At 52.5% G+C, this 21648-nt stretch overlaps 6 protein-coding genes across 6 annotated transcripts; 2 read left to right on the top strand and 4 right to left on the bottom strand.

Moving 5' to 3' along the window:
• Positions 1–165: 165 nt before the first annotated feature.
• Positions 166–2510, top strand: BDQ94DRAFT_177918 (fungal specific transcription factor domain-containing protein). The gene has a single exon (XM_026773025.1). It carries the CDS (start codon positions 194–196, stop codon positions 2315–2317), a length of 2124 nt encoding a protein of 707 aa, XP_026627532.1. The 5' UTR covers positions 166–193; the 3' UTR covers positions 2318–2510.
• Positions 2511–3312: 802 nt separating this feature from the next.
• On the bottom strand, positions 3313–6458 carry BDQ94DRAFT_169440 (uncharacterized protein; the record flags this gene model as incomplete). Its single annotated transcript, XM_026771294.1, has 4 exons — positions 3313–4114; positions 4165–5810; positions 5858–6170; positions 6226–6458. The coding sequence occupies 4 exons, from the start codon at positions 6456–6458 to the stop codon at positions 3313–3315; spliced, it is 2994 nt and encodes a 997-aa protein (XP_026627531.1).
• Positions 6459–7113: 655 nt separating this feature from the next.
• On the bottom strand, positions 7114–9435 carry BDQ94DRAFT_20269 (AGC family serine/threonine-protein kinase). Its single transcript, XM_026775214.1, has one exon. The coding sequence runs from the start codon at positions 9343–9345 to the stop codon at positions 7597–7599; it is 1749 nt and encodes a 582-aa protein (XP_026627530.1). The 5' UTR covers positions 9346–9435; the 3' UTR covers positions 7114–7596.
• Positions 9436–10423: 988 nt separating this feature from the next.
• On the bottom strand, positions 10424–12039 carry BDQ94DRAFT_141630 (dihydroneopterin aldolase). Its single transcript, XM_026765866.1, has 3 exons — positions 11887–12039; positions 10848–11821; positions 10424–10774 (listed from the first exon to the last, which is right to left on the bottom strand). Exons 2-3 carry the CDS (start codon positions 11709–11711, stop codon positions 10586–10588), a joined length of 1053 nt encoding a protein of 350 aa, XP_026627529.1. The 5' UTR covers positions 11712–11821; positions 11887–12039; the 3' UTR covers positions 10424–10585.
• Positions 12040–12393: 354 nt separating this feature from the next.
• On the bottom strand, positions 12394–15301 carry BDQ94DRAFT_141622 (putative pre-RNA splicing factor Srp2). Its single transcript, XM_026765865.1, has 7 exons — positions 14594–15301; positions 14086–14214; positions 14016–14021; positions 13793–13953; positions 13262–13335; positions 13103–13199; positions 12394–13041 (listed from the first exon to the last, which is right to left on the bottom strand). The coding sequence occupies exons 1-7, from the start codon at positions 14643–14645 to the stop codon at positions 12655–12657; spliced, it is 906 nt and encodes a 301-aa protein (XP_026627528.1). The 5' UTR covers positions 14646–15301; the 3' UTR covers positions 12394–12654.
• Positions 15302–18773: 3472 nt separating this feature from the next.
• BDQ94DRAFT_20201 (electron-transferring-flavoprotein dehydrogenase) lies at positions 18774–21350 on the top strand. Its single transcript, XM_026775213.1, has 3 exons — positions 18774–19345; positions 19437–20958; positions 21009–21350. Exons 1-3 carry the CDS (start codon positions 19048–19050, stop codon positions 21106–21108), a joined length of 1920 nt encoding a protein of 639 aa, XP_026627527.1. The 5' UTR covers positions 18774–19047; the 3' UTR covers positions 21109–21350.
• Positions 21351–21648: the final 298 nt, after the last annotated feature.

Below are 21648 nucleotides of genomic sequence, written 5' to 3'. Positions count from 1 at the left end.
CCCGCCCTGCGTCTTGGGAATCAAAGTTCATGGAGAGAATGTCGGATTGGCCACCCAGGGAACAAAACCTGCTTCCCATCATCTTCTTTCTTCGGGCGAACGAGGAACTTTCGCGCGGCCCGTCAGCCAATGTCAATTGAACCAGCCAATGGGCACCCCGTTATGGCCACATCGCTCCCCTGTCCAACCCAAGATGCACCCGGCTCCCGCGACGACGGACCGGCGACGCAGCTGTCGCTTTTGCCGCAGTCGCAAGCTCCGCTGCTCAGGCGCCAGCGTCTGCAGCGCCTGCAAGGACCGCCAGATCGAATGTGTCTATGACCAGGGCGGCCCCAAAGGTCGTCCCCGGGTCTCTGGCGCGCGCACCACCGGCCGCCTGGTTGCTGGCCAGCCGGCGCCCGAGCCCGACATGAAACAGGCTCCCTGGACATCCCCCTCGAGTCCGTCGTCCTCCGCGGCCGGCCAGCTCTTTTCGCCGCGTCTTAAGAGTGTTGCCGATGCTCTATCCGAGGTGACGGCCGAGATTCAGGAGAAGCTACAGGGTCCAAGGGTCGATGGGATGCCATGGAGCCAGGCCGGTTCTCCTCGCCAGCGGCCGGCTAAACTGGGCTGTCGCGAGCTCATCCTGGTGCTGACCCAGGATATCATCGACGCCACAGTGGCCCGTTTCAGCGGACTCGATTGCCTTGCTTTCTTCGCTAATCAAAGTCAATTCTTCCGAGCCAGCCTGGAGTACAGCAGTCCTCCCGAACCGTCCCCCGCCCTCGAGCCGGCGCCGCTGGCGGCATACAACGGCTACCGCATCACCCAGCTCCTAGATGTGTGGTTTGGTGCGCACCCGTTGTCCATGGCCCTTTCAAAGACGCTGCTGGTACGTGACGTCCGCAGCAACTCCTACGACCCCCTGCTCCTGGCTGTCGTGCTAGGGGGCAGTCTGCTGGAACTGGGGGATACGGACACCCAGGTTGAATCCGAGCAGCTCCTGCATTGGGCGTCATCACGCCTACAGTATATTTCCACGGCGGCAGCCGACCTGTCAACTGCACAGGCGCTCAGCTTGCTGGCCTGGCATGAGACATGTCAGGGAAACATTATCAAAGCAATGACCTACAGCATCTACGCGAATCGTACTGTAACCCGCCTCATCATGGACACCTTGACCCGGTCCTCACGCGATGTCCGACAGATCAACGGGGTCGACCTAGTGCAGATTGAGTTGGAGATGATGCACATCCTGGGGTGGATGACTCTCGCGCTGATGGTCTGGTATTTTACACACTTGGGGATTGTGGATGACAGTCTGCCAGCGCTCGCGATGATGTATGAGCACCCGCCCATGAACAAGGACACCTCCATGGTGCTACGGCTCGACAAGGCGGCCGATAACTTGTCCACGCTCCCACACCAGTGGGCATGGATCCAGGAAATTTGGACCATCAGCCACATCACCTCCGCAGCTGTTCACCTCAACTCGATCTACCCTCGTCAGGCCAGCGGGCCCACGTCTCCCATAGCCCATCCTCACCACTCCTGGCAGAGTCAGCTGCACGAGCAATTGCGCAACATCCAACTCTACAAGGTCGACATTGGCAACCTGTGTAGCGAGGCCCGCGCTGTCTTGGCGCGCAACGTGCAGATCATCGAAGCCAACATGGAAGACCAGGTTGCCCAGACGTGGATTCTCGCCGCGTACCGCACCTTGCTCATCCATCTCCTGTTCCCGCGTATGGAGACCATCGCCGTCACAGCCGATCTCGTCCAGAACCTAGCCGACTGTCTTGCCTTCTTTACGCGCAGCTTCACCGTCCTCGTCCACGTCTCTACTACTCATGCGCTTCCCCAATCGAGCATTCAGTCGTGCATCCGCTCCTACATGGCTGGTCTGGCCGCCTGCGGCAGCGCCATTGACGCGATCTTCCTCATATCACCCAAACAGTTTCAATGCTGGGAACCGGAAATCTTGCAGGGGCTAGCCCGACTACTCGAGCAAGCGACGAAGCTAGACACGCTCTTCACGGACGACACACTACTGACGGACTGGCGGTGGCGAAATGTACAAGACCGCTTCCACCGGTTATCCAAATACAAAACGGAGCTGCAAAGTGTGCCAACCGGGTGGGATGGCCTCCCTTTGCCTATCAGGCCGGCGGAGCGACAACCATCTTCCTCCCTGCAAACAGTGGCTGCCGCGGTGGTGGCAGAGACGACAGAGCCAGCACCCACCCCCATAGTGCCGTTATACACGGCTGCTACTGAATCGCCGTTTGTGCCGGGGTACAGCATCCCAGTTGAACCTCCCACGTATGAAGAAACATAGCATTAGATAGTTATCTGGCTCGGGCATTGTGTCATGTATGGCGTTACGGATGCGATGGAATGGGGGTGGGTGGTAGTGTTAGGACGGAACCAATTGCATACGAATTGGTTGTCTCCTTGTGGATACTCTTAATTAATTATCATACATTGTCAGAATAGATTACTTTGAATCGAAATGCATTTTATCAATTGCATCTATACCGTTTCCTTTTTTATGTCGTATCTAAACTAACCTTCTTCTCAAACTATCGACCTTTGCATTCCCCTCAACGAGACATCAGCGGTCACATCTAGTAGTTTCATCTACTAGTAGAGCAATACAAAATCCGGGGTAAATTTATCTATCTTTCGATCCATCCATCTTAGATGATCAACCAAACCCCCCCCCCCCACACCCACTCAAAGAAACAAAACTAAATATCCGTACGATTAAGGTTGAGATACTAAGCTATAGTTATCTAAAGTTTGAAACCTAAACTTAAGTAAACCTAAATCTCAAGTTGAGTTAGATAGATTATTAGATACCAACCAAGCCCTTGCTTATTTTGGTCTTGCACTTTCAACTCTATTTTTACAGACTGTTTCCAGGTTACGTTGAATTACTTAGCTATTCACATATTACCTTTCTAGGAATGAGTGGTATAGTAGTTTAGTTTGGTTTAGTCTATGGTCAGTGGTCTGCTTGTATGTGTTTGTTTATTGCCCTGGATTAGATTGGATTGAATTGAACTGTTCAATGGTGTTAATCAATTAGTACTGGATAGAGAGTGTATGGTAGTGAGATTGTTTGATCTATTTGTTGCTCTCGTGTGTTACTTGTTCTAGTGGTCCGGCTTGGATGTTTACTACTTCCTAGTAGTACTCGGTGTATTCCCTCTATGGCTCGTATTGTATCTCATACGCTATATCATTATTTCAATGTATTGTATATATATAGTTCCCCTTTTCTATAACACTATATAACTCACCAATTCAAGTTATCTAAAGGTACTATATTCACACCTCTACATCCCCCAACAACCACCTTCCCTCTCTATCACCACCACCGCCCACCAAATGCGCCTCCCCCAACACTCCTTTCACCACCAACACCATCTCATCCACGGTGATCAAAAACCCAAAGTACGCACTCGCCGCCACACAGAACCGTCTATACCCTTCATCGCGCATCATTTCAGCCGAAATAACCTGCTCTTCCTGACCACGACGCCCCCTCGACCAATTATCCACCGCCTGCTTGAACAGCGGCGTGGGCAGAATCTCCGGTAACGCATCGCCCGTTTTTAGGGCCTGTTCGCAGAGACCCATCACCGCCATGACCTGGCCGATGAGCCGGTGATCCAGGAGCCCCGTCTGACGAGCTAATTGCTCTTGGAACTCCTGCGGCAGGGATGAAGAGAGGAGTAGGAGGCGGCCAAGCTGGCGGTTGAGGCTGCGGCAGAGGGAGTTCACTTTGGCTAGGGAGGCGCTGTCGAAGCGCGAGCTGGAGAATTCGAAGCCGAGGAGTTTGATGGGTCCGTCCAGCGAAACGAGGGTTTCGGCCAGTTGGAGGGAGAGGGGTTCGGCGAGCCTTTTGCCCTCGGTGGAATTTTGGGCCCAGACGGTGAGAAGGAGGGCATAGTGCGTGGATAGGGTGCGCATGGCGCGGGAGAGCGTCTTGCAGACGTGCCGGGAGGCGGATGGAGGGCGGGGGAGGGTTTGGAGGATGGCGGATGCGGCGACGCCGACGAGGACGAGGAGTAAGCGTCTCCAGAAGACGTTGTAGCCGACTCCTGGGTTGCCGTATTGGGGGATATGGCTGGGAGGTTATTAGTGGGTGATCTGGTAGGGTTGAGGGGGAACACTTACGTGTCATCGTAGCTATATGCGATGACTAGCAGGAATGTGGCTCCGCCGATGATACCTCCCTGCATCAAGGCCGGCGGTAGGTACAGTCTGGTCCAGACAAGGATTACTAGGATTGCGGCGGTGATGGCAGACAGCCCATACGGATTGCCCGGGCCATTTGCGGAGCCGATGTACCATGCCAGCAGTCCCAGAACTCCGCCGATGACGGTTCCAATCACTCTTGCGATCACTGAGAACGTAAAGTCTGCCATGTATACGAGCAGACCCGTCTGTCCCATGATCAACGCCCAAAGTCCTTTCGCACGGTAGTAAAAGCCTGCACTGTGAGGAATCACGCCCGGAATGCCCAGGGCGATCGTGACGACGACCATACGCATGGCATACAGGCCTTCGTCGCAGGTAAACCAGTGGTAGGTTCCCAGGATAGCTCGACTGAGAGGAGGGCGTGGCTTCGTGCGGAATCCGCGGGTAGCACGCAACTTCTCTTGTGCTGCTTTGGTAGCATCGTCGGCGCTGACGCGATCCGGATCGTCTTCGGTACCCTGGGACCCCGGTGCCTTGACCTGGTTGGAGGAGGCCCATGATGCGGCGTATCTGAACCGTGTTGGCAGGTAAATACGAATTTTAGTTGATTCTTGGAAGACCGTAGAGACCCGCGCGAGCAGGGCCTCGGTCTTCTGCACGGTGTTGGAAATATGCTCCTCAAAGACTAGGACAAACATGAGTGGCCGGAAGTGCTGGGGTCCGTCAAGAGTCCGTTGGTCGTGCTGTCCGATCAGAATATCGCTCATTTCATTGATAAAGACCGAGCGGGCCTTTGCTAAATTCTCAAGTGCCTTTTCACAGCGTTGCTGTAGCTGCTCGCGTTCAGCCTGGGATGGCCGTCGAAACCAGCGTCGACAATTCACCAGGTGAATACACTCTTGCACAACGCTCAGCCCCTCCGCACAGGCATCGATTGCCGTCGTGCTTGTCTTGACCAGCTCTTGAATGACCTCCTTGCGCAGCGGGTGGCTGTCCGGGCTGCGGAATCCATCCAGCAGTTGTGCGAGCTGCGTGAGCTGATGCGCGCCAACCTCGCGCGTAGGTTTCTCATCCCCGTCCGGGGTCTTATCAACATACTTACGCAGAACATCCTGTGTGCGAGCCTCTCCCACGATCCGGCCAATGTGAAAGTCAAGAAGGGATAAGATCGCAACAAGTATGTCTCGCAAAGGGCCCTGGAAGGAGGCGACATCTTCCGCCCCCCAACAGCCTACAGAAAAGTCCAGAGGCAGAAATGCCAATGATGGCTCCATGCTTTTATATTTCTGGATGATCCCAGCTTGCGTCATGCGCAAATCGTCGGGATTCGGTTGCTCGTCCTTCTTGCAGAGTGTATTTGCTGTCATCGCCAGGGGAACTTGGAGGAGTCGAACGATATCTTCCATACTATCCAAAACCACATGCGATGTTGACTGAGGAAAGAAGAGGATTGAGCATGCTAGGCCGAGTCCGACCCCAATGGCGGCAGGTTTGACCAGAGTTAAAGGTAAGGTTCCTGAGAAAGAGGGTAGAAGTGGGGTATAGTTCAGAAATAGATCCGAGATGATAATGCCAAATATGGCTGTCAAAGCTGCTTTGGGATTGCTGGCCCGAAGGCGCGCCTGTAAGTTCAGTATAGTTCATTTCTATTAGCCGGAGAATTACTTACCATGAAATAAACAAAAGTGCAGATAAGGCAAAATGTCACGGCAGTGACGCGCGCATCCAGCATGTACCCTTCGTAAACCAATCGCTGCGCTATTTCAGTAGCAGAATACGTCGAATTCTGGGCCTGTGACACAGCCGTCTGCTGCAGGGCGGCCATTTTAGCCTGCGTATCGGCCGCTGGTCTAGCTGCCTGAGCAGCCTTCATGGTGATGACGCCCCATGCCCAAGCCAGACAGATACCGATGAACAAGGACAGCGCACCCAGGAGATAGACAAAGACGATGCCGGATGGAGGTAAAAACAATAATACGAGACTATTTCGAATTCAGCATATATCAACGCGACTCGTGCATTAGGACAGATGCATACGCTGCAAAAAAGGTTGCAGTGCCGATGCTTTCCAGCGAGGGAAGAATGAAGATCAACAAACAAGCCACCCAGACGGCGACCCAGCAGCGAAAGAAGATCTTGAGATCGCGACCATTGAAATGGTCCAGAAACGGGGGTAACCGGCGTTTCTTCGCAGCGATAACGGGAGGAGCAGCACTATCTGAATCCGACCAGGCCGGGGAGGATTCCTGCGTGGTTCGTTCGTCGGCCATGATGGGCCTCGGGCTGTTTCGCTTGGCTTTAGACGGCCCACGTGGGCATGAGGGCTGGTGAAAGAAGGAAAGGAGATTTAAAAGAGAGAGTCGAGAAAGGGAAAGCAAAGAAGCAAGGGGTGCAAATAAGGAACGAACGACGGAGACGGAATGGATGCACGAGAGAAGAGGTTGACAAGGCCGTCGCCGATCAAGAGGGGAAGCGGTTGGCATTTGAAGGCCCGCAGGCAAATGTGTGGTGCCGCAAAAGGAGTGGCCATTATGCGATTAGAGTTAAATAGATCGGTTGATCTGACCAGGGCCGTTAGGTCGTTCCATGGATGGTCCGGGGCGTCCGGAAGGTGTTTTGCCTTGGGTATGGCCGGAGGTGAGCTGGAAAGGGGGTCATGCAGGACTCATGCCGATGCCATTCGCATCCTGTTTCTCCTCGTCATCACTGCAGATTCTCTACTCGACAGCAGAAGAGGGATGGTGGAATTGCCGAGCGAGGGATCGACAGAAATTTGGTTCATAGTGACGCCCATGGATTGACGCTGAATCAGCTGTGGGGCTGACCAGCTCGACGTGATCTGGATCTGAGGCGAGTCTGGAACTGCTGGGGATGGTCTGCATAGTATAGACAAGGGGCTGTGTGGGCTTCGTGGTCGAAGCTGCTCTCTACCCCAGTTCTCCACTCTTAAGGACCCCTATTGCCACTGTTGCGCGTGTCTTTAGGTCCATAGAGGAGCAATTAGTGCCTGGATATGTACTAACCTTCCTGGATGTCCTTCGTAAACATGACATACCAGACTTAGGTGAAGAGAAAGGCCTTAAAGCTTGATAGCAGGATGGTTACAATGGGGAGGGACAATGAGAAGTTCATGTGTGCTACACTGACATACTAAAAGGGGTCTGTTTGCGCTGTATGTCTGGTATACTATCTACTGGCGTGATGCCGCGACCGTCAGTTCTCCCACCCCAGAGCTACAGGCGCATAGTCTGCAAAATGTACAAGCACTAGAAGCCCGAAATTCGTGTCAAGATTGCTTTGAAAACGCTCATCTGAAGTATCGCACAATAACATCGAAGAATTTGCACAATGCTTAAACCACCAGCCAGTTTCTATTGGTATGCTCTCTACCCACCAATTACACCCCAATCATACCATCATTCCATTATCCAGCAAGCTGCTCGATGCGACGAAGCTGAATCCGCCGAACAACTCGCCCTCCCCGGGGTGGCTGGCTGGCGGACCGGACGCCCGGGCCGCATAATGGTCGTCGAACGCGTGCACGATCGGACTCAGCGGCAGCTGCGTGAAATCCATCGAGAAGTTCTCCGCCAGGGCTGGGTCCGTCACAACCGGATTGATAGGGGGTGCCACCTCCCGTCGCTCCAGCGCCTTCCAGTCGATCTTCCGGAAGAAGCGGTGGTTCTTGATCGTCTGCAGGTCCTTGGGCATGTGGTATCCCAGCCGCTTCGACGGCTCCTTGCGGAGCAGCCGAGTCAACAGGTCCTTGGCATCGGGACCCAGGAAATAAGGCAGAGCCAGCTTCTGTTTCACTATCTTCTCTTGCAGCTTGGCGTTGTTGTTGGCTTTGAATGGAGGAGATCCGGTGAGCAGGTCGTAGCCCAGCGCGCCCAGGGACCACCAGTCACAGGCTTTGCCGTACGACTTGCCCTGCACGACCTCCGGCGCCATGTACTCAATCGTGCCCAGCGAGGAGTTGCAGCGGTCGTCATCGTTGACGGCAATCTTACTGAGGCCAAAGTCCGTCAGAAGCAGATGGCCCTCGCTGTCCAGCAGGCAATTCTCCGGCTTGAGATCGCGGTAGATGACCCCGACAGTTTGGTGGAGATGTTCGAGGGCCAGGACCATTTCCGCCATATAAAATGCAGCCGCATCCTCGTCGAACATACGCTCCATAGCCAGGTGGGTGAACAATTCGCCACCCTCCGCATACTCCAGGATCAGATACAGTTTCTCGTGGTCCTGGAACGCGTAAAAGAGTTTGACCACGAATGGGTGGCGGTTGACACTCTCCAGGATCGTGCGCTCAGTCTTGGTTTGTTCCACGAGCTTCTTGTGAACGGTAATCGACGCCTTGCGAAACTGTTTCTGCGCGTACAGCTTTCCCGTGAGCACATGGCGCACCAGCAATACAGTCCCGAAGGACCCCTTCCCAAGGCAAAGGAGGGGCTCAAAGTCATCGGTGGTCATTTTTCGGCACAGCTGAGTACGCATATCCCGCACGCTTGATGTATTCTGCGAGTCTTCCTCGGCGGCCGCGTCGGCGCTGACATAGTCATGCTCCAGAGGCACCTCGTAGCTAGTCAGGACCTCGGTCTGATCACTGTCGGAGCACACACTGGCGTTACTCGGGGTCTCAGCGGGGCCGGCTCGGGTGCCATTGCCAGACAGGCTCATCGAATCCAGCTGGAGCTTCAGAGCGCTCACCCCACAGCCAGCCGCAGGCTGAACCAACGGACTGCCTCCATTAGTCCCGGCACGAGTGCGCGGGTGCGAGCTCGGTGCGCGAGAGCTGGCAGCCGATCGGTCCGAGTCCTCATCGGCGGATCCCCGGGGAGTGAACCCGCGCACGGTCGAAAGGGCCGGGGCGACCTCATGAACCACCTGCTTTTTCTTCTTCTTGCGGCGGTCAGCCTTCGCGGCGAGCGGGTGTGCGTTCAGCTCTGGAGCCGGAAAGGGATTGCCTCCATGAACTCCAGGCCCCTTGATCATGGGTCCTTGCTTGCGCTGGGGGCTGCGGGCGCTCATACGAAAGCCGGTTTCCGGGGCGTCACTCATATTGATATCCTTGTGTGAATGCGACATGTCGGCTTGCGGACTGAACACATCGCCGACCGAAATGTCATCGTGACCAGCAATATTCGCCGAGGTATCCATTGTGTCGTAAACGTCTTCTCGGATTTCTCTCTATCCCCGTAATTGACCAAGCACGATCTAGCAGCCGACCAGAACGGCAACAGCACGATGCGTAAGCCAAGGGCGATTAAATGCACCCAGGCATCGACAAATCAAGGCACTCCTCTAGTTGAGACCTAATCAAAGTAATCTAATAACACAATGGGAGAGATCAGCTTTTTTCTTGTTTTTCTTTCCACGCCCCCACACGCATATCCACACACACACCCACGCACAAGCGCGGGGTATGCACAGAAAACCCTAATTTTCCATATGCAAGGGGGGTCAAGGAACTATCGGAGCAGCGTACACTTGGTAGCACACAATCCGAGAGGGCCAAGCAAACCAGCAGGGAAGTTACGCGGCAGCCTGCAAGATCTCTCGGATATAGCACCTATTTACCGTCCGCCCTTGTTCAGGACGGACCATGGACCCTAAGCCAGAACACCTTGTCGTCGGAGATGGAGTGAACGGACGACACGGCCGAGAAGCCAGTCGAGGAGGGAGTGTTGAGAGACGCCGAGAAAGGGAAATTCGAGTCGAGAGTCAGCAAACGAGAGCGGGGGCAGCGGATAAAAGCGGACGACGAAATCGAGGGCAGCGCAGACAAGCACATAGAGGAACGGCTAAGGCGAGGATGGACGAGAGAGCAGGGGATGAAAACGAGACTCCAAGGAGCAGGCACAAGAGGCACAGCGAGGGTTAAGAACCGGGTGAAGATCCCTTTTTAAGAAGAGAGGGAGAAGGAGAAGAAGAAGAAAGTGAGAGCTGACTTGGATTTGCTTTGACAAACGGGAAAAGAAAGCTGCCCGGCCTCGGCGCTGAGTGTATTTTTCCCGGCCCGCGGGCCAATCAGCGTGTGCCGGTGCTAAGCGACGCTAGACCCGATAGAGTAGCATGACTTCACGTGTTGCGGTCATTGGAGGATGGCACCTGATTGCCTAATCGGGCAATCCGGGGAAGCTGCCTGAGGATCCATAGCCATACAACTCCGTACTTACAAAAATTATTTATACTACAATATTATGCTATGCGTATTCTGGAGGGAAGAGAGACGGATGAATGGTGTTGTCCCAGGATCTTGTTATAGAATTACTCAAGTCACTTATGCAGGGGTACTAGTAGATCTTCCGACAGGCTATAAACTCCACCGGCCGAACCAACTATTTAGTAATTATTTCGTGCTAGAGGTTAAGATCCATCCAAACTCCCTGCAGGCATTTCATGCATCTCTCCCCTCAAAAAAGGCCTGCGACCGAGTGATTTCCACCCCCGATCCCTCCACAAATGCCAGCGCACTGGGCTTTTCAACCCGCACCGTCACCCGTTCATTCCCGAATTCCACCGTGACAATGCGCGCGACAAACGTCGCCAAGGCTTCCACCGTCTGGAAAGAGGTAGTTTCGACCCGCTAGTAATGTGTAGACTGAATTAGCCACGCATCCCGGTAGAAGTACAAACACATCGAATAAATAATAACTCACCTCAGCGACAGCCCGGGTCATGGCTTGGTACGAATTGACCACCGTAGATCCCCAGGGCAGCTGCCCGGGTCCCTTGAACTCCAGAGAGACAATGACCGCCTGTTTCTCCACCCTCTCGTGAGAGTTGACGCCCAAGATACAGTAACAACGAATCCCATCAATGCGGAACTCCTCCTCCAGCACAACCGGACACCTCTCTGACTCTCCCACATCGTCCGTAATAGCCTCATTAGCCTGACGGTACCCCCACACCGTCACACTCCGGTACTTGAGTCCTTCTTCCGCACGCAGCAATGCCTTGGGAAGATGCAAAGACACTTCACATTGACCAAACACCCCATCAATAGGCGAAGTCGAAGCTGAATTGAAAATTGCCGCCAGAGCCTGGGACTGAGAGCCCGCCGAAGCACTGCTTCTCCGCTGAGTGTTGTGCACGTGCGACATCCTACGAACCCCGGCAGCGGTCTCATCCAATAGTCCCAGGCCACAATGAGCCACAATTCCGGCCGTCAAGCGCACATCCTGTCCCACATCACTTGCCAGCATCTCGTCGCGACGGCTGCCGTCGACACTGATCATTCGGTGTCCCGGATTCTCGGGATGCTTGCCCAGGTTGCGGATATCCTCTTCGAGACGGCGGTAGAGCTTGCCGTAGTCCAAGGAGAGGGAGACATCGTCGGCAATGGCGGCGGCCACGGCGGAGGAGTATGAGAGCTTCAGCGATGCCGTGCAAGGCTGCGATTTACCGGGACGGTGCCACGGGTCCGGGGCAGCAGGGAGGGGCAGTTCAATGTTGCGGAGACGCACGCTATCCAGCACCGGGGGGTGGGATGGGATATGGACATTTACGCGTTGATCGGCCATGGTGACTGTAGGTGGGAGACGGAGATCTGGAAAGAGGGAGCTGAATCTAGTCAGCTCCTGAGGTAACGAGCTCGAAGCTGCAGCTGCTGGAGTACCAGACAATCAATGGGCTGTTGTGACGTCAACCAGTAAGCGTGGGAGCTCCAGTCGAACTCTCGGTAGAAGTAGCACCCACCAGATACAGAAAGCTACCACTGCAGTCGCACGGATCAATTGGCCTTTCTGAATTTGAAATTCAATCCCACCGCGGAGAAATTCTCGAACAAAGAGCAGCGATGGAAGGAAATTTCGCGCGAGCTGCGGATGACGAGACGATGGCGGGGTTTGGTTTAGCGCGGGGAGCTGCTCTCTTCTGCGGGACCCACGCGAGTCACTTGTAGTAAACTATTCCTACACAACCACATCTAGCTATGCACTCTCCTTCCACAATCCACAAGCGTGGAAATACTATATTTTAGTTGGTGAACTATACACAATATCCCGGAGGGTAAAATGATCGACATCGTGGGTATTTACGTTAAAGGCCAAGATCCATCCGCATCCGCAGGTTCATCCGTACATTATGTGCAGGAAGCCGTCCACACCGGCAAAAACCACTGACACGGCTGTCCACATACGCCTGCTTTTTAACCTCGATTAAACCTTCCAGTCGGAGCCCGGAACCAGCGGGGCTAGATATCATGGTCACATCAAGTGATGAAAACAAGCGCCAGTGTCGTTCCGTTGTCCGTGTCATTCTGACACACACACACACACACACACATTCGTATCTTGGGCCGTGTCCGATCCAGAAGCTGACTCCGAAATGGGAGGTATCAACTCATCCGGAACGGCCATGAGAGGGGAAACCAATCAACAAGAGAAAACAAAGGGGGGAAAGCATGCACAATGGGTATCCGCCATGCGCTGAGTGGAACACAACCAACGAGCTAATTACAGACAACTACCAGTATCCGCGGCGGTCATAAGGCATGTACTCGCCCCGGGGTGGGCTGCGAGGCCGTCCATAAGGGCGAGGGGGTGCGTAGGGGTCGTCATAATGGCGAGGTGGTGGTGGCGGGCGGACATCGTACGGGTCATCGTAGGGACGACGCGGGGGAGGGTAGTCTTCCATCCGAGGGCGGGGGGGAGTACGACGTCCATATCCATCCCGGTCATAATAGTCCCTCCGGATTGGGATGGGGGAGCGTTCCCGATAGTGAGCCCGGGGGCTGTATCCCCGTGGCGCAGGGAACCGCCGGTCATATTCATCCATGGGAGGGTAGCTCCGACGCGGGGATCGAGACCGGTACGGGTCACGAATGGCACGTTCATCCGGGTAAGTTTGAATCTAGGAAGGGTATGAGAATTCTCGTTCTACTCAGATCACAGGTACCAGTAAAGTTGCTTACATCGGCAATGCAAGTGACGCGGGAGCCTTTGAATTCACGTCCATCCAGTTTCTCAATGGCCGTCTTCAGGTCGTTGGCGGTTTCAAACTCCACGAATCTTGGGAGCATGTGTCAATGGGGCCCTGTCCGACCGGATAGAAAGTTGAAGGATTAACCCACCCTCTGCCGAGTTCACGGCCAGTTTCAGAGTAAACCACGTCCAAGCCAGATTGACGTGCAAAGTCTTTAAGATCCTAGATAACCCCAGGGTGTGAGTCCATATCCAGGTGCAAAAGTGGTACAGTGGTATCCGATGTGTCCGGGTGCCCGCAAGTAGGAAAATACAAGATGGAAAAACAGGCCAGGAAAGGACCCAAGCAATGCAGGGTAGTAGGCGAAGGGATCCTTCAATGACTGCGGGGGCGTTCCATTCTGGACGGGGTTGTCCGGCCTCGGTTCTCAGCACTCAGAGCTGGGGTTCGATCATGGAGGCAGCCATCCAGCCTTCCTTTCAGTTAGGTGGGGTCCGAAAGTTGGTTGGTGAACGACCCATACATCAAGAGGAGCTGATCATCGTCGCCAGGATTCCCTTGGGCCGTCGGTGGAAGAACATAGAATGGAGTACAGGGCAAAAATGAATCAGGGAACGCAAATCGGCCGAGATGCAAGGCGTCCGGTGGATCCAGAAGAAAGGGGACTTGGGCTGCTAACCTGCCAACTTGTTTCCGGGAGTCCAGAAACCATCATGCGAAAGATCGTGCGACGCGGACGAGGCATATTGGGACGGTCCATTGGGCCAGGGAAGTTCTCCTTGCGGCGCGGTCCACGGGCAAATTGCACGGTGAGGCGCTCGCCTTTGAAATCACTACCGTCTGCATGAGGGGTTATGTCAACCATGAAGATCTTTTAAACTGGTGCTTGCGTTGGTACATACGGAAGGCTAGATAATCGTCCTACGTTAGCAGGCTCCCGCGACAGCTAGGGCGCATAATAGGGTGACTTACCGGGTACAACATCTCTAGCATCCATCGCATCCTCATATTCAATGAAACCGAAGCCATTCATGAGCTTGATCTCTGTAATCTTTCCGGAACCATGGGTGCTGAAATGCTCCTCGATATCCTGTTTGGTCACTGTAAAAGAAACCCCACTAATGGCGCCCAACAGGGGCGCCGTGAGTAAAATGTCAGCTTACTGCGAATGGAGTTGAAGGAACAAACAACCGAGACAACTTGATTTTTGAGTTCGAAGCTGCCAACCCGGTATCCGGAACACTGAGATTACCGTGATACAAGCAAGGAAGATTGAAACAAAATGAAGGAAAATCCGCCGTCAATCTCCCGAGGGGAGGGGGAATCTCGGTGACTCAGGGAGGTCAATCCAGACGCATGACGATCCAGCGGAACATCCCGATCTTTGTGTCGAAGATAGAGTGGACAAGAAGGGTAACATCCAGAGCGGGTTGAAGAGAAAACAAGGAGACCTAAGGAGACTTTGTAGATGGCTTCATACCATTGCGGGGGAGGTTCCCGAGATAGAGTCGGGTGGACGAGACTTCAGTCATGGCGGATAGTAGATGGTGAAAGAGGTAAGACTAGCACAGCGCGCACAATTGGTCGAGGCGAAATCCGTCCAGGCGGACTAACAAGCAAATCGCAATCGCAACACTTCTGGCCTTGCGGGAATGTGGCCCAAACAAGAAGATTCCGATTCAGTGATGGCACAGGCGACTGAAATGGAAACGGATCCTTGAGGGGTCAAACGGGTCGTTATCCTGGGCAATTTAATGCTGGCAGTTGTGATGGCGGTGGTATTCAGCAGAGAGATAGTTCCTGGTGTTTATCCGGGGAATGCGAGGAGACCATAGAACGGTTCCAGAAGGTAACGGTGGGCCTGATTGATTAGGGAAGCAAGGAGAGGATAGTTTGGTACGCTGAGGGGACAGCTGAACCAGACAACCAGTAGCTCTCAGATGGAAGCTGGCCTTCGCGCGCGCGGAGACACACACACAATCGGGACTGGAAGAGGGTTAGAAGGTAACGGAGAGCCGGTTGAGCGGGAGAAGGAGAGCGGCAGCACGGGGAATCCAGGGAAGCGCTGGGCAAAGAGAGCGAGACAGCAGGATCAGAGAAGAGACGAGGGAGAAAGGAGAGTTTTGAGGGCGAATCGACCGGGTCACAGCAGGGAAAAGAGGAGAAGCGCGGACTGATTGGGAGAGGCTGACCGCCCTGCCAGACCAGAAATCCGGGTGGAAATCGAAATTCAAGTTGATGCTGGCGGTGGGAGGGCACCCAATAGGAAGCCTCAGTCTGGAATCGCCTCACTTTGTTTCCCTCGGCGGGATCCACGTGGCCCCGCCTGACCTTTTCTGGATTTTGTCATGTAGTCTACAAGAGGCAGTGCTGTGGCCCATATTCCAGTTCATAGTATTATGTTGAATGTTGAGCAGCGGATCTACATGGGCCTTACTCGAGTCCTATGAACCAGCACCACTACTCCGGTACAGCCCTGCTGCATCCTCTATAATTATCTCGGCTTCAGCCCACTTGAGTGGCCCGGTCAAGCTTCCTACTAAAAGTAGTTGAATGCTTGAGTCGTTTCAACCTTCTAAAACACAAACAGTAGTAACAATATGTTAGACAATGATCGAAGGAAGAATGACAATTAAATGAACGTCTATAACATATTGATAATTGAAGTACTTCTACGCCAGGTCATCTCCGCCACTGATTATCACTTTGTTGTTTCTTGCTGTTAAACATCTAACTACCCCATACTAATTAATTACTTTGTAATGTAGAGATATGGGACCTCCACTAACCTGCACTGGGTATAGTCCCTGCCAAGCAATTAACAAGGCTGTCAATTCTGCAGGTATGCAGTCGCAGCTGAGGTTCAGCTCCAATGAATATGACTGATCTCATCATCAGGCAAAGTGATGCATATTTGCCACAGGGTGGCTGGACAAATTTCATTTTGTGATCTTCAAGGAAATTTGTGTTAAGGTAATATGATCTGACTGTGAGGGTAGTCAGCATCTCAATTAGATACTAAAGAAAGGTTTATAGAATTGTGAATTCTTTTTGTTAAGTTGATGATGTTCTGGCTTTGATCGGCGTGGACATACTTTGTATTGAAATTTTCACATCGTCTAAGTATGTCCTCAGAAGGCAGTCTTCGACATATCTCACCCTACAATGTATGTACTTGACTGTAGCTATCGCTACCCCTAAGATACAAAGATGAGGTAGTATCTTACTTTTACCCACATCATATAACTTCCTATTAATTGTATTGCGTACTATCGTAGCCTGTATACCAAGAGAATCATTGTCATGCTATGAAACGGCAGGTATTGGTTATATATACCGATTTATCTGGATATTTTGCCACTAGAACGCCCTACCTCCTCATGAATTGCCAAATTTGACCGGTCATTCACATAACTTCAGAAACGTACTACACTGACATACTCATTTTGAGACACCATCAGATGATGATAATGTTTATGTAATAATATACTGTATTCTTGCATGTTTTTCTTCAAGTGGATCATATTGTCATTGATAGCTTGTAGCACTCCTTAATCATATCCCATGGTATATTCATCTTTCTTTTTTTATCATTGTAAACTGAGGCAGCATACCACTGGAGAATATCCACGAGCTCAGAGGCATTTTATAGGAGCCCGGTGGGCGTCCAGTTGGTTAGCCATCCTACTACTCCTATATATATATTAGCTAGCCTGAAAGATAGGGCCTTAGGTCTCGTCAAAAATGTCTCAGGTAAAGGACCACTAATGTTCTCACTCGTTGCCAACATTCTCTATCTTATTTCTAGCAATAACTACGAATACGACATGACCGGTAGCGACAAAGTCGATATCCTAACAATACATTACTACTTTCTCTACATAACTATACGCGGGGACGAAGTTTACAATATCTCCAACCTTTCCGAATAGACATATACCATAAACATCGCAAAACCCACTTGATCCCAGACGCGCTTTCAATACTATCATCGTTTTGCCAAGATGAAGTCGAACCGTACTCGCTCGAAGCCCTCTACGGGACCAATGTCGAACTTGCCGCAAGACTCGTCGCCGTGGTGGGTGGTGCTGCGATTCACTTTATACCTGTTTCTCGGCATATTTTCTCAGGAAATTCCAACGAGTGATTCAACTCCGCAGATCGAGATTTGGTTCGTACGCTGAAGATACTGTGGTGCATGTGTTGCCTTCGGGCTATTGTACGCCAGTTCAAGCCGGAAGAGATGAAAGGACAAGGGAAGGTTTGAGATTAGATGCGTACTTGATCGCGGCACATCGATCTGTGTCAATAGTGTCCTGCTAGGAACAACAATTGTGAAACAGGATAGTTTCGCTGACTTTCTGATAAGAGCACATATATAAAAACAACGAAGGCTGCGGCCTGATATAAGCTAGAGACACGGAGGCAACTCAAAGGATAATGATAGTAGTGGTGATAAGGACGGTGGCTGATAGGGTTCTGGGAGTAATGAGAGGTGGGTGTGATCGAGGAGCGAGGAAGAAGCGATTTTATAAGCCAACGAAATGCAGTGAAGACATGTAGAATGTAAAGTAGTCGCACCACCTATCTTCAAGATTTGCAATATTGAATGAGGCAGTCACCGCTGTAGGGGAATCAAGACATATGAGGGGAGTGAAGAGATGAGGTATTTATCGATAACATACTATGTGAAGGAGACTGAGTTGATACACAGTGGAGAATGGAGCGTAGGTATGAAGTGTGCAAAGTATGGGAGCGCTGTATACATCCCCTATTTATCATTTATAGTATACTCCGTAGAACTTGCACAGATTATTTGCATGAGCAACATAAGCAAAGAAAGAAACGGATGTTACAGGAAGCAAGAAGGGCAGATATGAGTTCCAGAGGTAAGTGGTGGACATACAAAGGGTCCAGTGGAGCGGTAAAGGGAGTAAAGCCATAGCCTGCATTAGAAGACACCGGACAGACTCCACTTATGAGGAAGCGATTTTAGTAGGCCCTAAGCGGGGATCCTTGCAGCACAGAGCACTCAGCAGTCAGGATATACTATAGAAGAACATGTGTTCGGAGGCTTCGCTTCACATGAAAATGGCTCTCCTCTGGGTTATGCCTTGATCACGTGCAATTTTATTATCAGGATGCTGGACAAGTCATCAACCCTTTTTCTTCAGGGAGATTGAGACACTTGGAGAGGCGTTGGCAGGTAGTAGAGCTTCTGACTGAATGTTCAAATTGTATATAACTGGTAGTCATTAGTTATCTATGTATGGGTGATCTTTCTACCGGCATCACTGTTACATCAGCCGCAGTATAGGCGATGCCGTCGTTGAGTTCCGGCCAGTAGAGCCAGCATTTGGCACAATGGATCTGCTAGCACTCTAACGTCGTCTCTATGGTGGATTCCCTCGGATGGAAAGTGGCACCCATGATATATCCGAAGACGGCTACATGCGAGACTCGATCAATTGACCCCAGGGTTGGAGCACCGCCAAAATGATATCCGACGGGATTGACGGCAAACCCGCGGGCGGAGCGGCAAGCGTGCGAGTGATTCCCATCACCGACGATCCTATTGGCCGACATAGCCTCGGGTAGTCCAAAGGCAGGCCAAGTTCTGCCCGCAACCTTCAACGCCGACCGCCAAATTTTATCCCACGGCCGCCATATTATTAGTCACGCCTTCATTGCCGGTGACGGAGAGGGGACTTGCCTACTTACTCTTCTGATCTGGATTCCACGCTTGAAGTTGTTTCTTCCTACTCCTTTCAACATCATCCCGCTCGGAGTCATTTCTGCGCCCTCTTCGTTCGCCACTCCTTCCCCCATTGCTTGCTCCCATCCTACCATGCAGTTGTCTCGTTTATAGGAGCTCCCCATCCAAGCAACGATACTGTGACCTCTCCAACCTTGCTTCCTTCCTGAACCCCCGCCATGGCTTCGAAAGGAGCTGTCTTGCCTCTTTTGAGGCGCGAATTGCGACCCACTTGGTCGCGACTCTCCAGATCTTCCGCGCCTCTCGCCCCCTTCAACAACTCCGCTCGAATCTCAAACAGTTCCCTCGCAGCGTCCGGCAAGCGTGCCATTCGTCGCACATCGTTCTTCCCGCCAATCCAGACTCGGGCCTTTTCGCAATCACTATCTCGAAAGCTGACCGATGAGCATGGCAATTTTGATCCGCGACAGTTGGACCGGGAGTCGGATGAGGTCGATGTTTGTATCGTCGGTGGTGGTATGTAGAATGGCCCGGGTCTCTCTCCTTTGGCGGTTAGAGGTATGGCACAGGATTCAGTGACTAACCGACTGTCTTTATCACAAATTAGGCCCTGCTGGTCTGGCTGCTGCCATTCGATTGAAGCAACTCGCCAACGAAGCCGGCAACGAGGAGTTCCGTGTCATTGTGCTGGAAAAGGCCGGTGAACTTGGCGCGCACGTCCTTTCGGGTAACGTCCTAGAGCCTACCGCCATGAACGAGCTGTTGCCAGATTGGCTGTCGGAAGACAATCCGTCTCGCTTCGAGAATGTGACTCCGGCGAAGGAGGATAAGATGCGCTTTTTGACTAAAAACTCGTCCATTCCGATCCCTGCGCCGCCACAGATGAACAACCATGGCAACTACATTATCAGTCTGAACGAGCTCACGAAATGGATGGGAGAAAGAGCCGAGGAACTGGGTGTTGAAGTATACCCCGGTTTTGCGGCCAGTGAACTCGTCTACAAGAAGTCGGATGGCTCGGTTCTCGGTGTAGCCACCAATGATTTGGGAGTCGGTCGCGACGGCAAGGCCAAGGACAGCTTTGAGCGGGGAATGGAGTTCCACGCCCGCGTTACCCTTCTTGCTGAGGGTTGCCATGGTAGCTTGACGAAGCAGGTGATCAAGAAGTACGACCTGAGACGCGATAGCCAGCCCCAAACCTACGGTATTGGTGTGAAGGAGATTTGGGAGATTCAACCCGAGAAGTTCAGACCCGGTGAGATCACGCACTCCTTGGGCTACCCCCTTCCCAGCGACACCTATGGCGGTGCGTGGATGTACCATTTTGGCGATAACATGGTTAGCATTGGCTTGGTAGTCGGGTTGGACTACCCGAACCCCTGGCTGTCGCCCTATGGCGAGTTCCAGAAGCTCAAGCACCACCCTCTTTACAAGGAAGTCCTGGAAGGTGGAAAGTGCATCTCCTACGGCGCGCGGGCTTTGAACGAGGGCGGATTCCAGTCGATCCCGAAGTGCGCTTTCCCGGGAGGAGCCCTGATTGGCGATAGTGCCGGTTTCTTGAACGTTCCGAAGATCAAGGGTACCCATTCTGCGATGAAGTCGGCCATGCTTGCTGCTGAGTCCGCTTATGCGGCCCTGCAGGGAAGCTCGGAAGGCTCTGTATTCTTGTTCGACTACGAAGAAGCTCTGCGCAAGTCGTCCATCTGGAAGGAGCTGTACGAGGTGCGTAACATGCGGCCCTCTTTCAGCACGCCACTGGGTCTCTACGGCGGTATCCTGTACTCTGGTCTTGAAGCGTACGTTCTCAAGGGCAAGGCTCCCTGGACTTTGAAGCACCACGGCACGGATGCTGCTGCGACCAAGATGGCGTCTGAATGCAACAAGATCGAGTACCCCAAGCCGGACGGAGTGATCAGCTTCGACATCCTCACCAGCGTCAGCCGCACGGGTACCAACCACGAGGAAGACCAGCCGGTGCATTTGCAGGTGGAAGACTGGGACAAGCACACCGATGTTGCCTGGCCCAAGTACCAGGGTGTCGAGAACCGTTTCTGCCCTGCCGGTGTGTATGAGTACGTGGAGGACGCTAGCAAGCCTCACGGCGTTCGCTTCCAGATCAACTCTCAGAAGTAAGTCAACCCTACATGCTCCTACTGTTTCTCTTGCTAACTGGTCATAGCTGCATTCACTGCAAGACCTGTGATATCAAGGTGCCTACCCAGGATATCAACTGGCAGACTCCTCAAGGTGGAGAGGGCCCGAAGTACTTTATGACTTAGGCCTAGAGTTCTTTCCACACTTACATATTTGTCTTCGCCCTTCATCAGGGTACAAAAAGGATTGGATGGATAAGAGTATCCATTGTGGCGTTGGTTATTAATGTTTGATCATGTTTCATTTCCAGGCCGGTGGATGCCTGTTACGTTATTGCGCGTTGAGCCCGGATAGGGCCTTGTATATATATAGTTGTACTCCATAGTCTGCGGTGACGATGAATTACTGAGTATACCGTTCACTCGGGATATAAGATGTTTTCCTCAGCGTAAGCTGGCTGAATAGCAGCGCACAGATGTCTAGGTAGTGTCTCAAACTGATTGCTGAGGCAGCAAAAAGCTAGCCTGATGTTAGATGTGCTACTATATCACAGCAGTAGTATGCTTTCCAGTACATGAGCTTAGCCACATCAGCCCTCCCATGAGCATATACATTGTATGATGTAACCAACTGCACTGCTAGCACATGCAAATGAGAAGCCATTCAGGAACATACTTCCGTAAACACTCCCGAATTTCATCATCCCCCATCACAACCCCCGATGA

Source organism: Aspergillus welwitschiae (genome assembly GCF_003344945.1).
Source record: "Aspergillus welwitschiae strain CBS 139.54b unplaced genomic scaffold BDQ94scaffold_12, whole genome shotgun sequence".
NCBI lineage: Eukaryota > Fungi > Ascomycota > Eurotiomycetes > Eurotiales > Aspergillaceae > Aspergillus > Aspergillus welwitschiae.
The sequence above is the reverse complement of the archived record's forward strand: the minus strand, read 5'-3'. Positions and strand labels throughout refer to the sequence as shown.

Bases quoted from the DNA above. Each gene is read 5' to 3' on its own strand.
- BDQ94DRAFT_20269 (XM_026775214.1), bottom strand. From the start codon at position 9,345: ATGGATACCTCGGCGAATATTGCTGGTCACGATGACATTTCGGTCGGC.
- BDQ94DRAFT_177918 (XM_026773025.1), top strand. From the start codon at position 194: ATGCACCCGGCTCCCGCGACGACGGACCGGCGACGCAGCTGTCGCTTT.
- BDQ94DRAFT_141622 (XM_026765865.1), bottom strand. From the start codon at position 14,645: ATGACTGAAGTCTCGTCCACCCGACTCTATCTCGGGAACCTCCCCCGC. The intron at 13,336-13,792 runs GTTAGCAGCCCA...GGGGTTATCTAG, and splicing joins TCCCGGAAACAAGTTGGCAG to GATCTTAAAGACTTTGCACG. The intron at 13,042-13,102 runs GTAAGCAACTTT...TACCCTTCCTAG, and splicing joins GCGTCACTTGCATTGCCGAT to ATTCAAACTTACCCGGATGA.
- BDQ94DRAFT_141630 (XM_026765866.1), bottom strand. From the start codon at position 11,711: ATGGCCGATCAACGCGTAAATGTCCATATCCCATCCCACCCCCCGGTG. The intron at 10,775-10,847 runs GTGAGTTATTAT...ACACATTACTAG, and splicing joins TGACCCGGGCTGTCGCTGAG to CGGGTCGAAACTACCTCTTT.
- BDQ94DRAFT_20201 (XM_026775213.1), top strand. From the start codon at position 19,048: ATGGCTTCGAAAGGAGCTGTCTTGCCTCTTTTGAGGCGCGAATTGCGA. The intron at 19,346-19,436 runs GTATGTAGAATG...ATCACAAATTAG, and splicing joins TGTTTGTATCGTCGGTGGTG to GCCCTGCTGGTCTGGCTGCT. The intron at 20,959-21,008 runs GTAAGTCAACCC...AACTGGTCATAG, and splicing joins TTCCAGATCAACTCTCAGAA to CTGCATTCACTGCAAGACCT.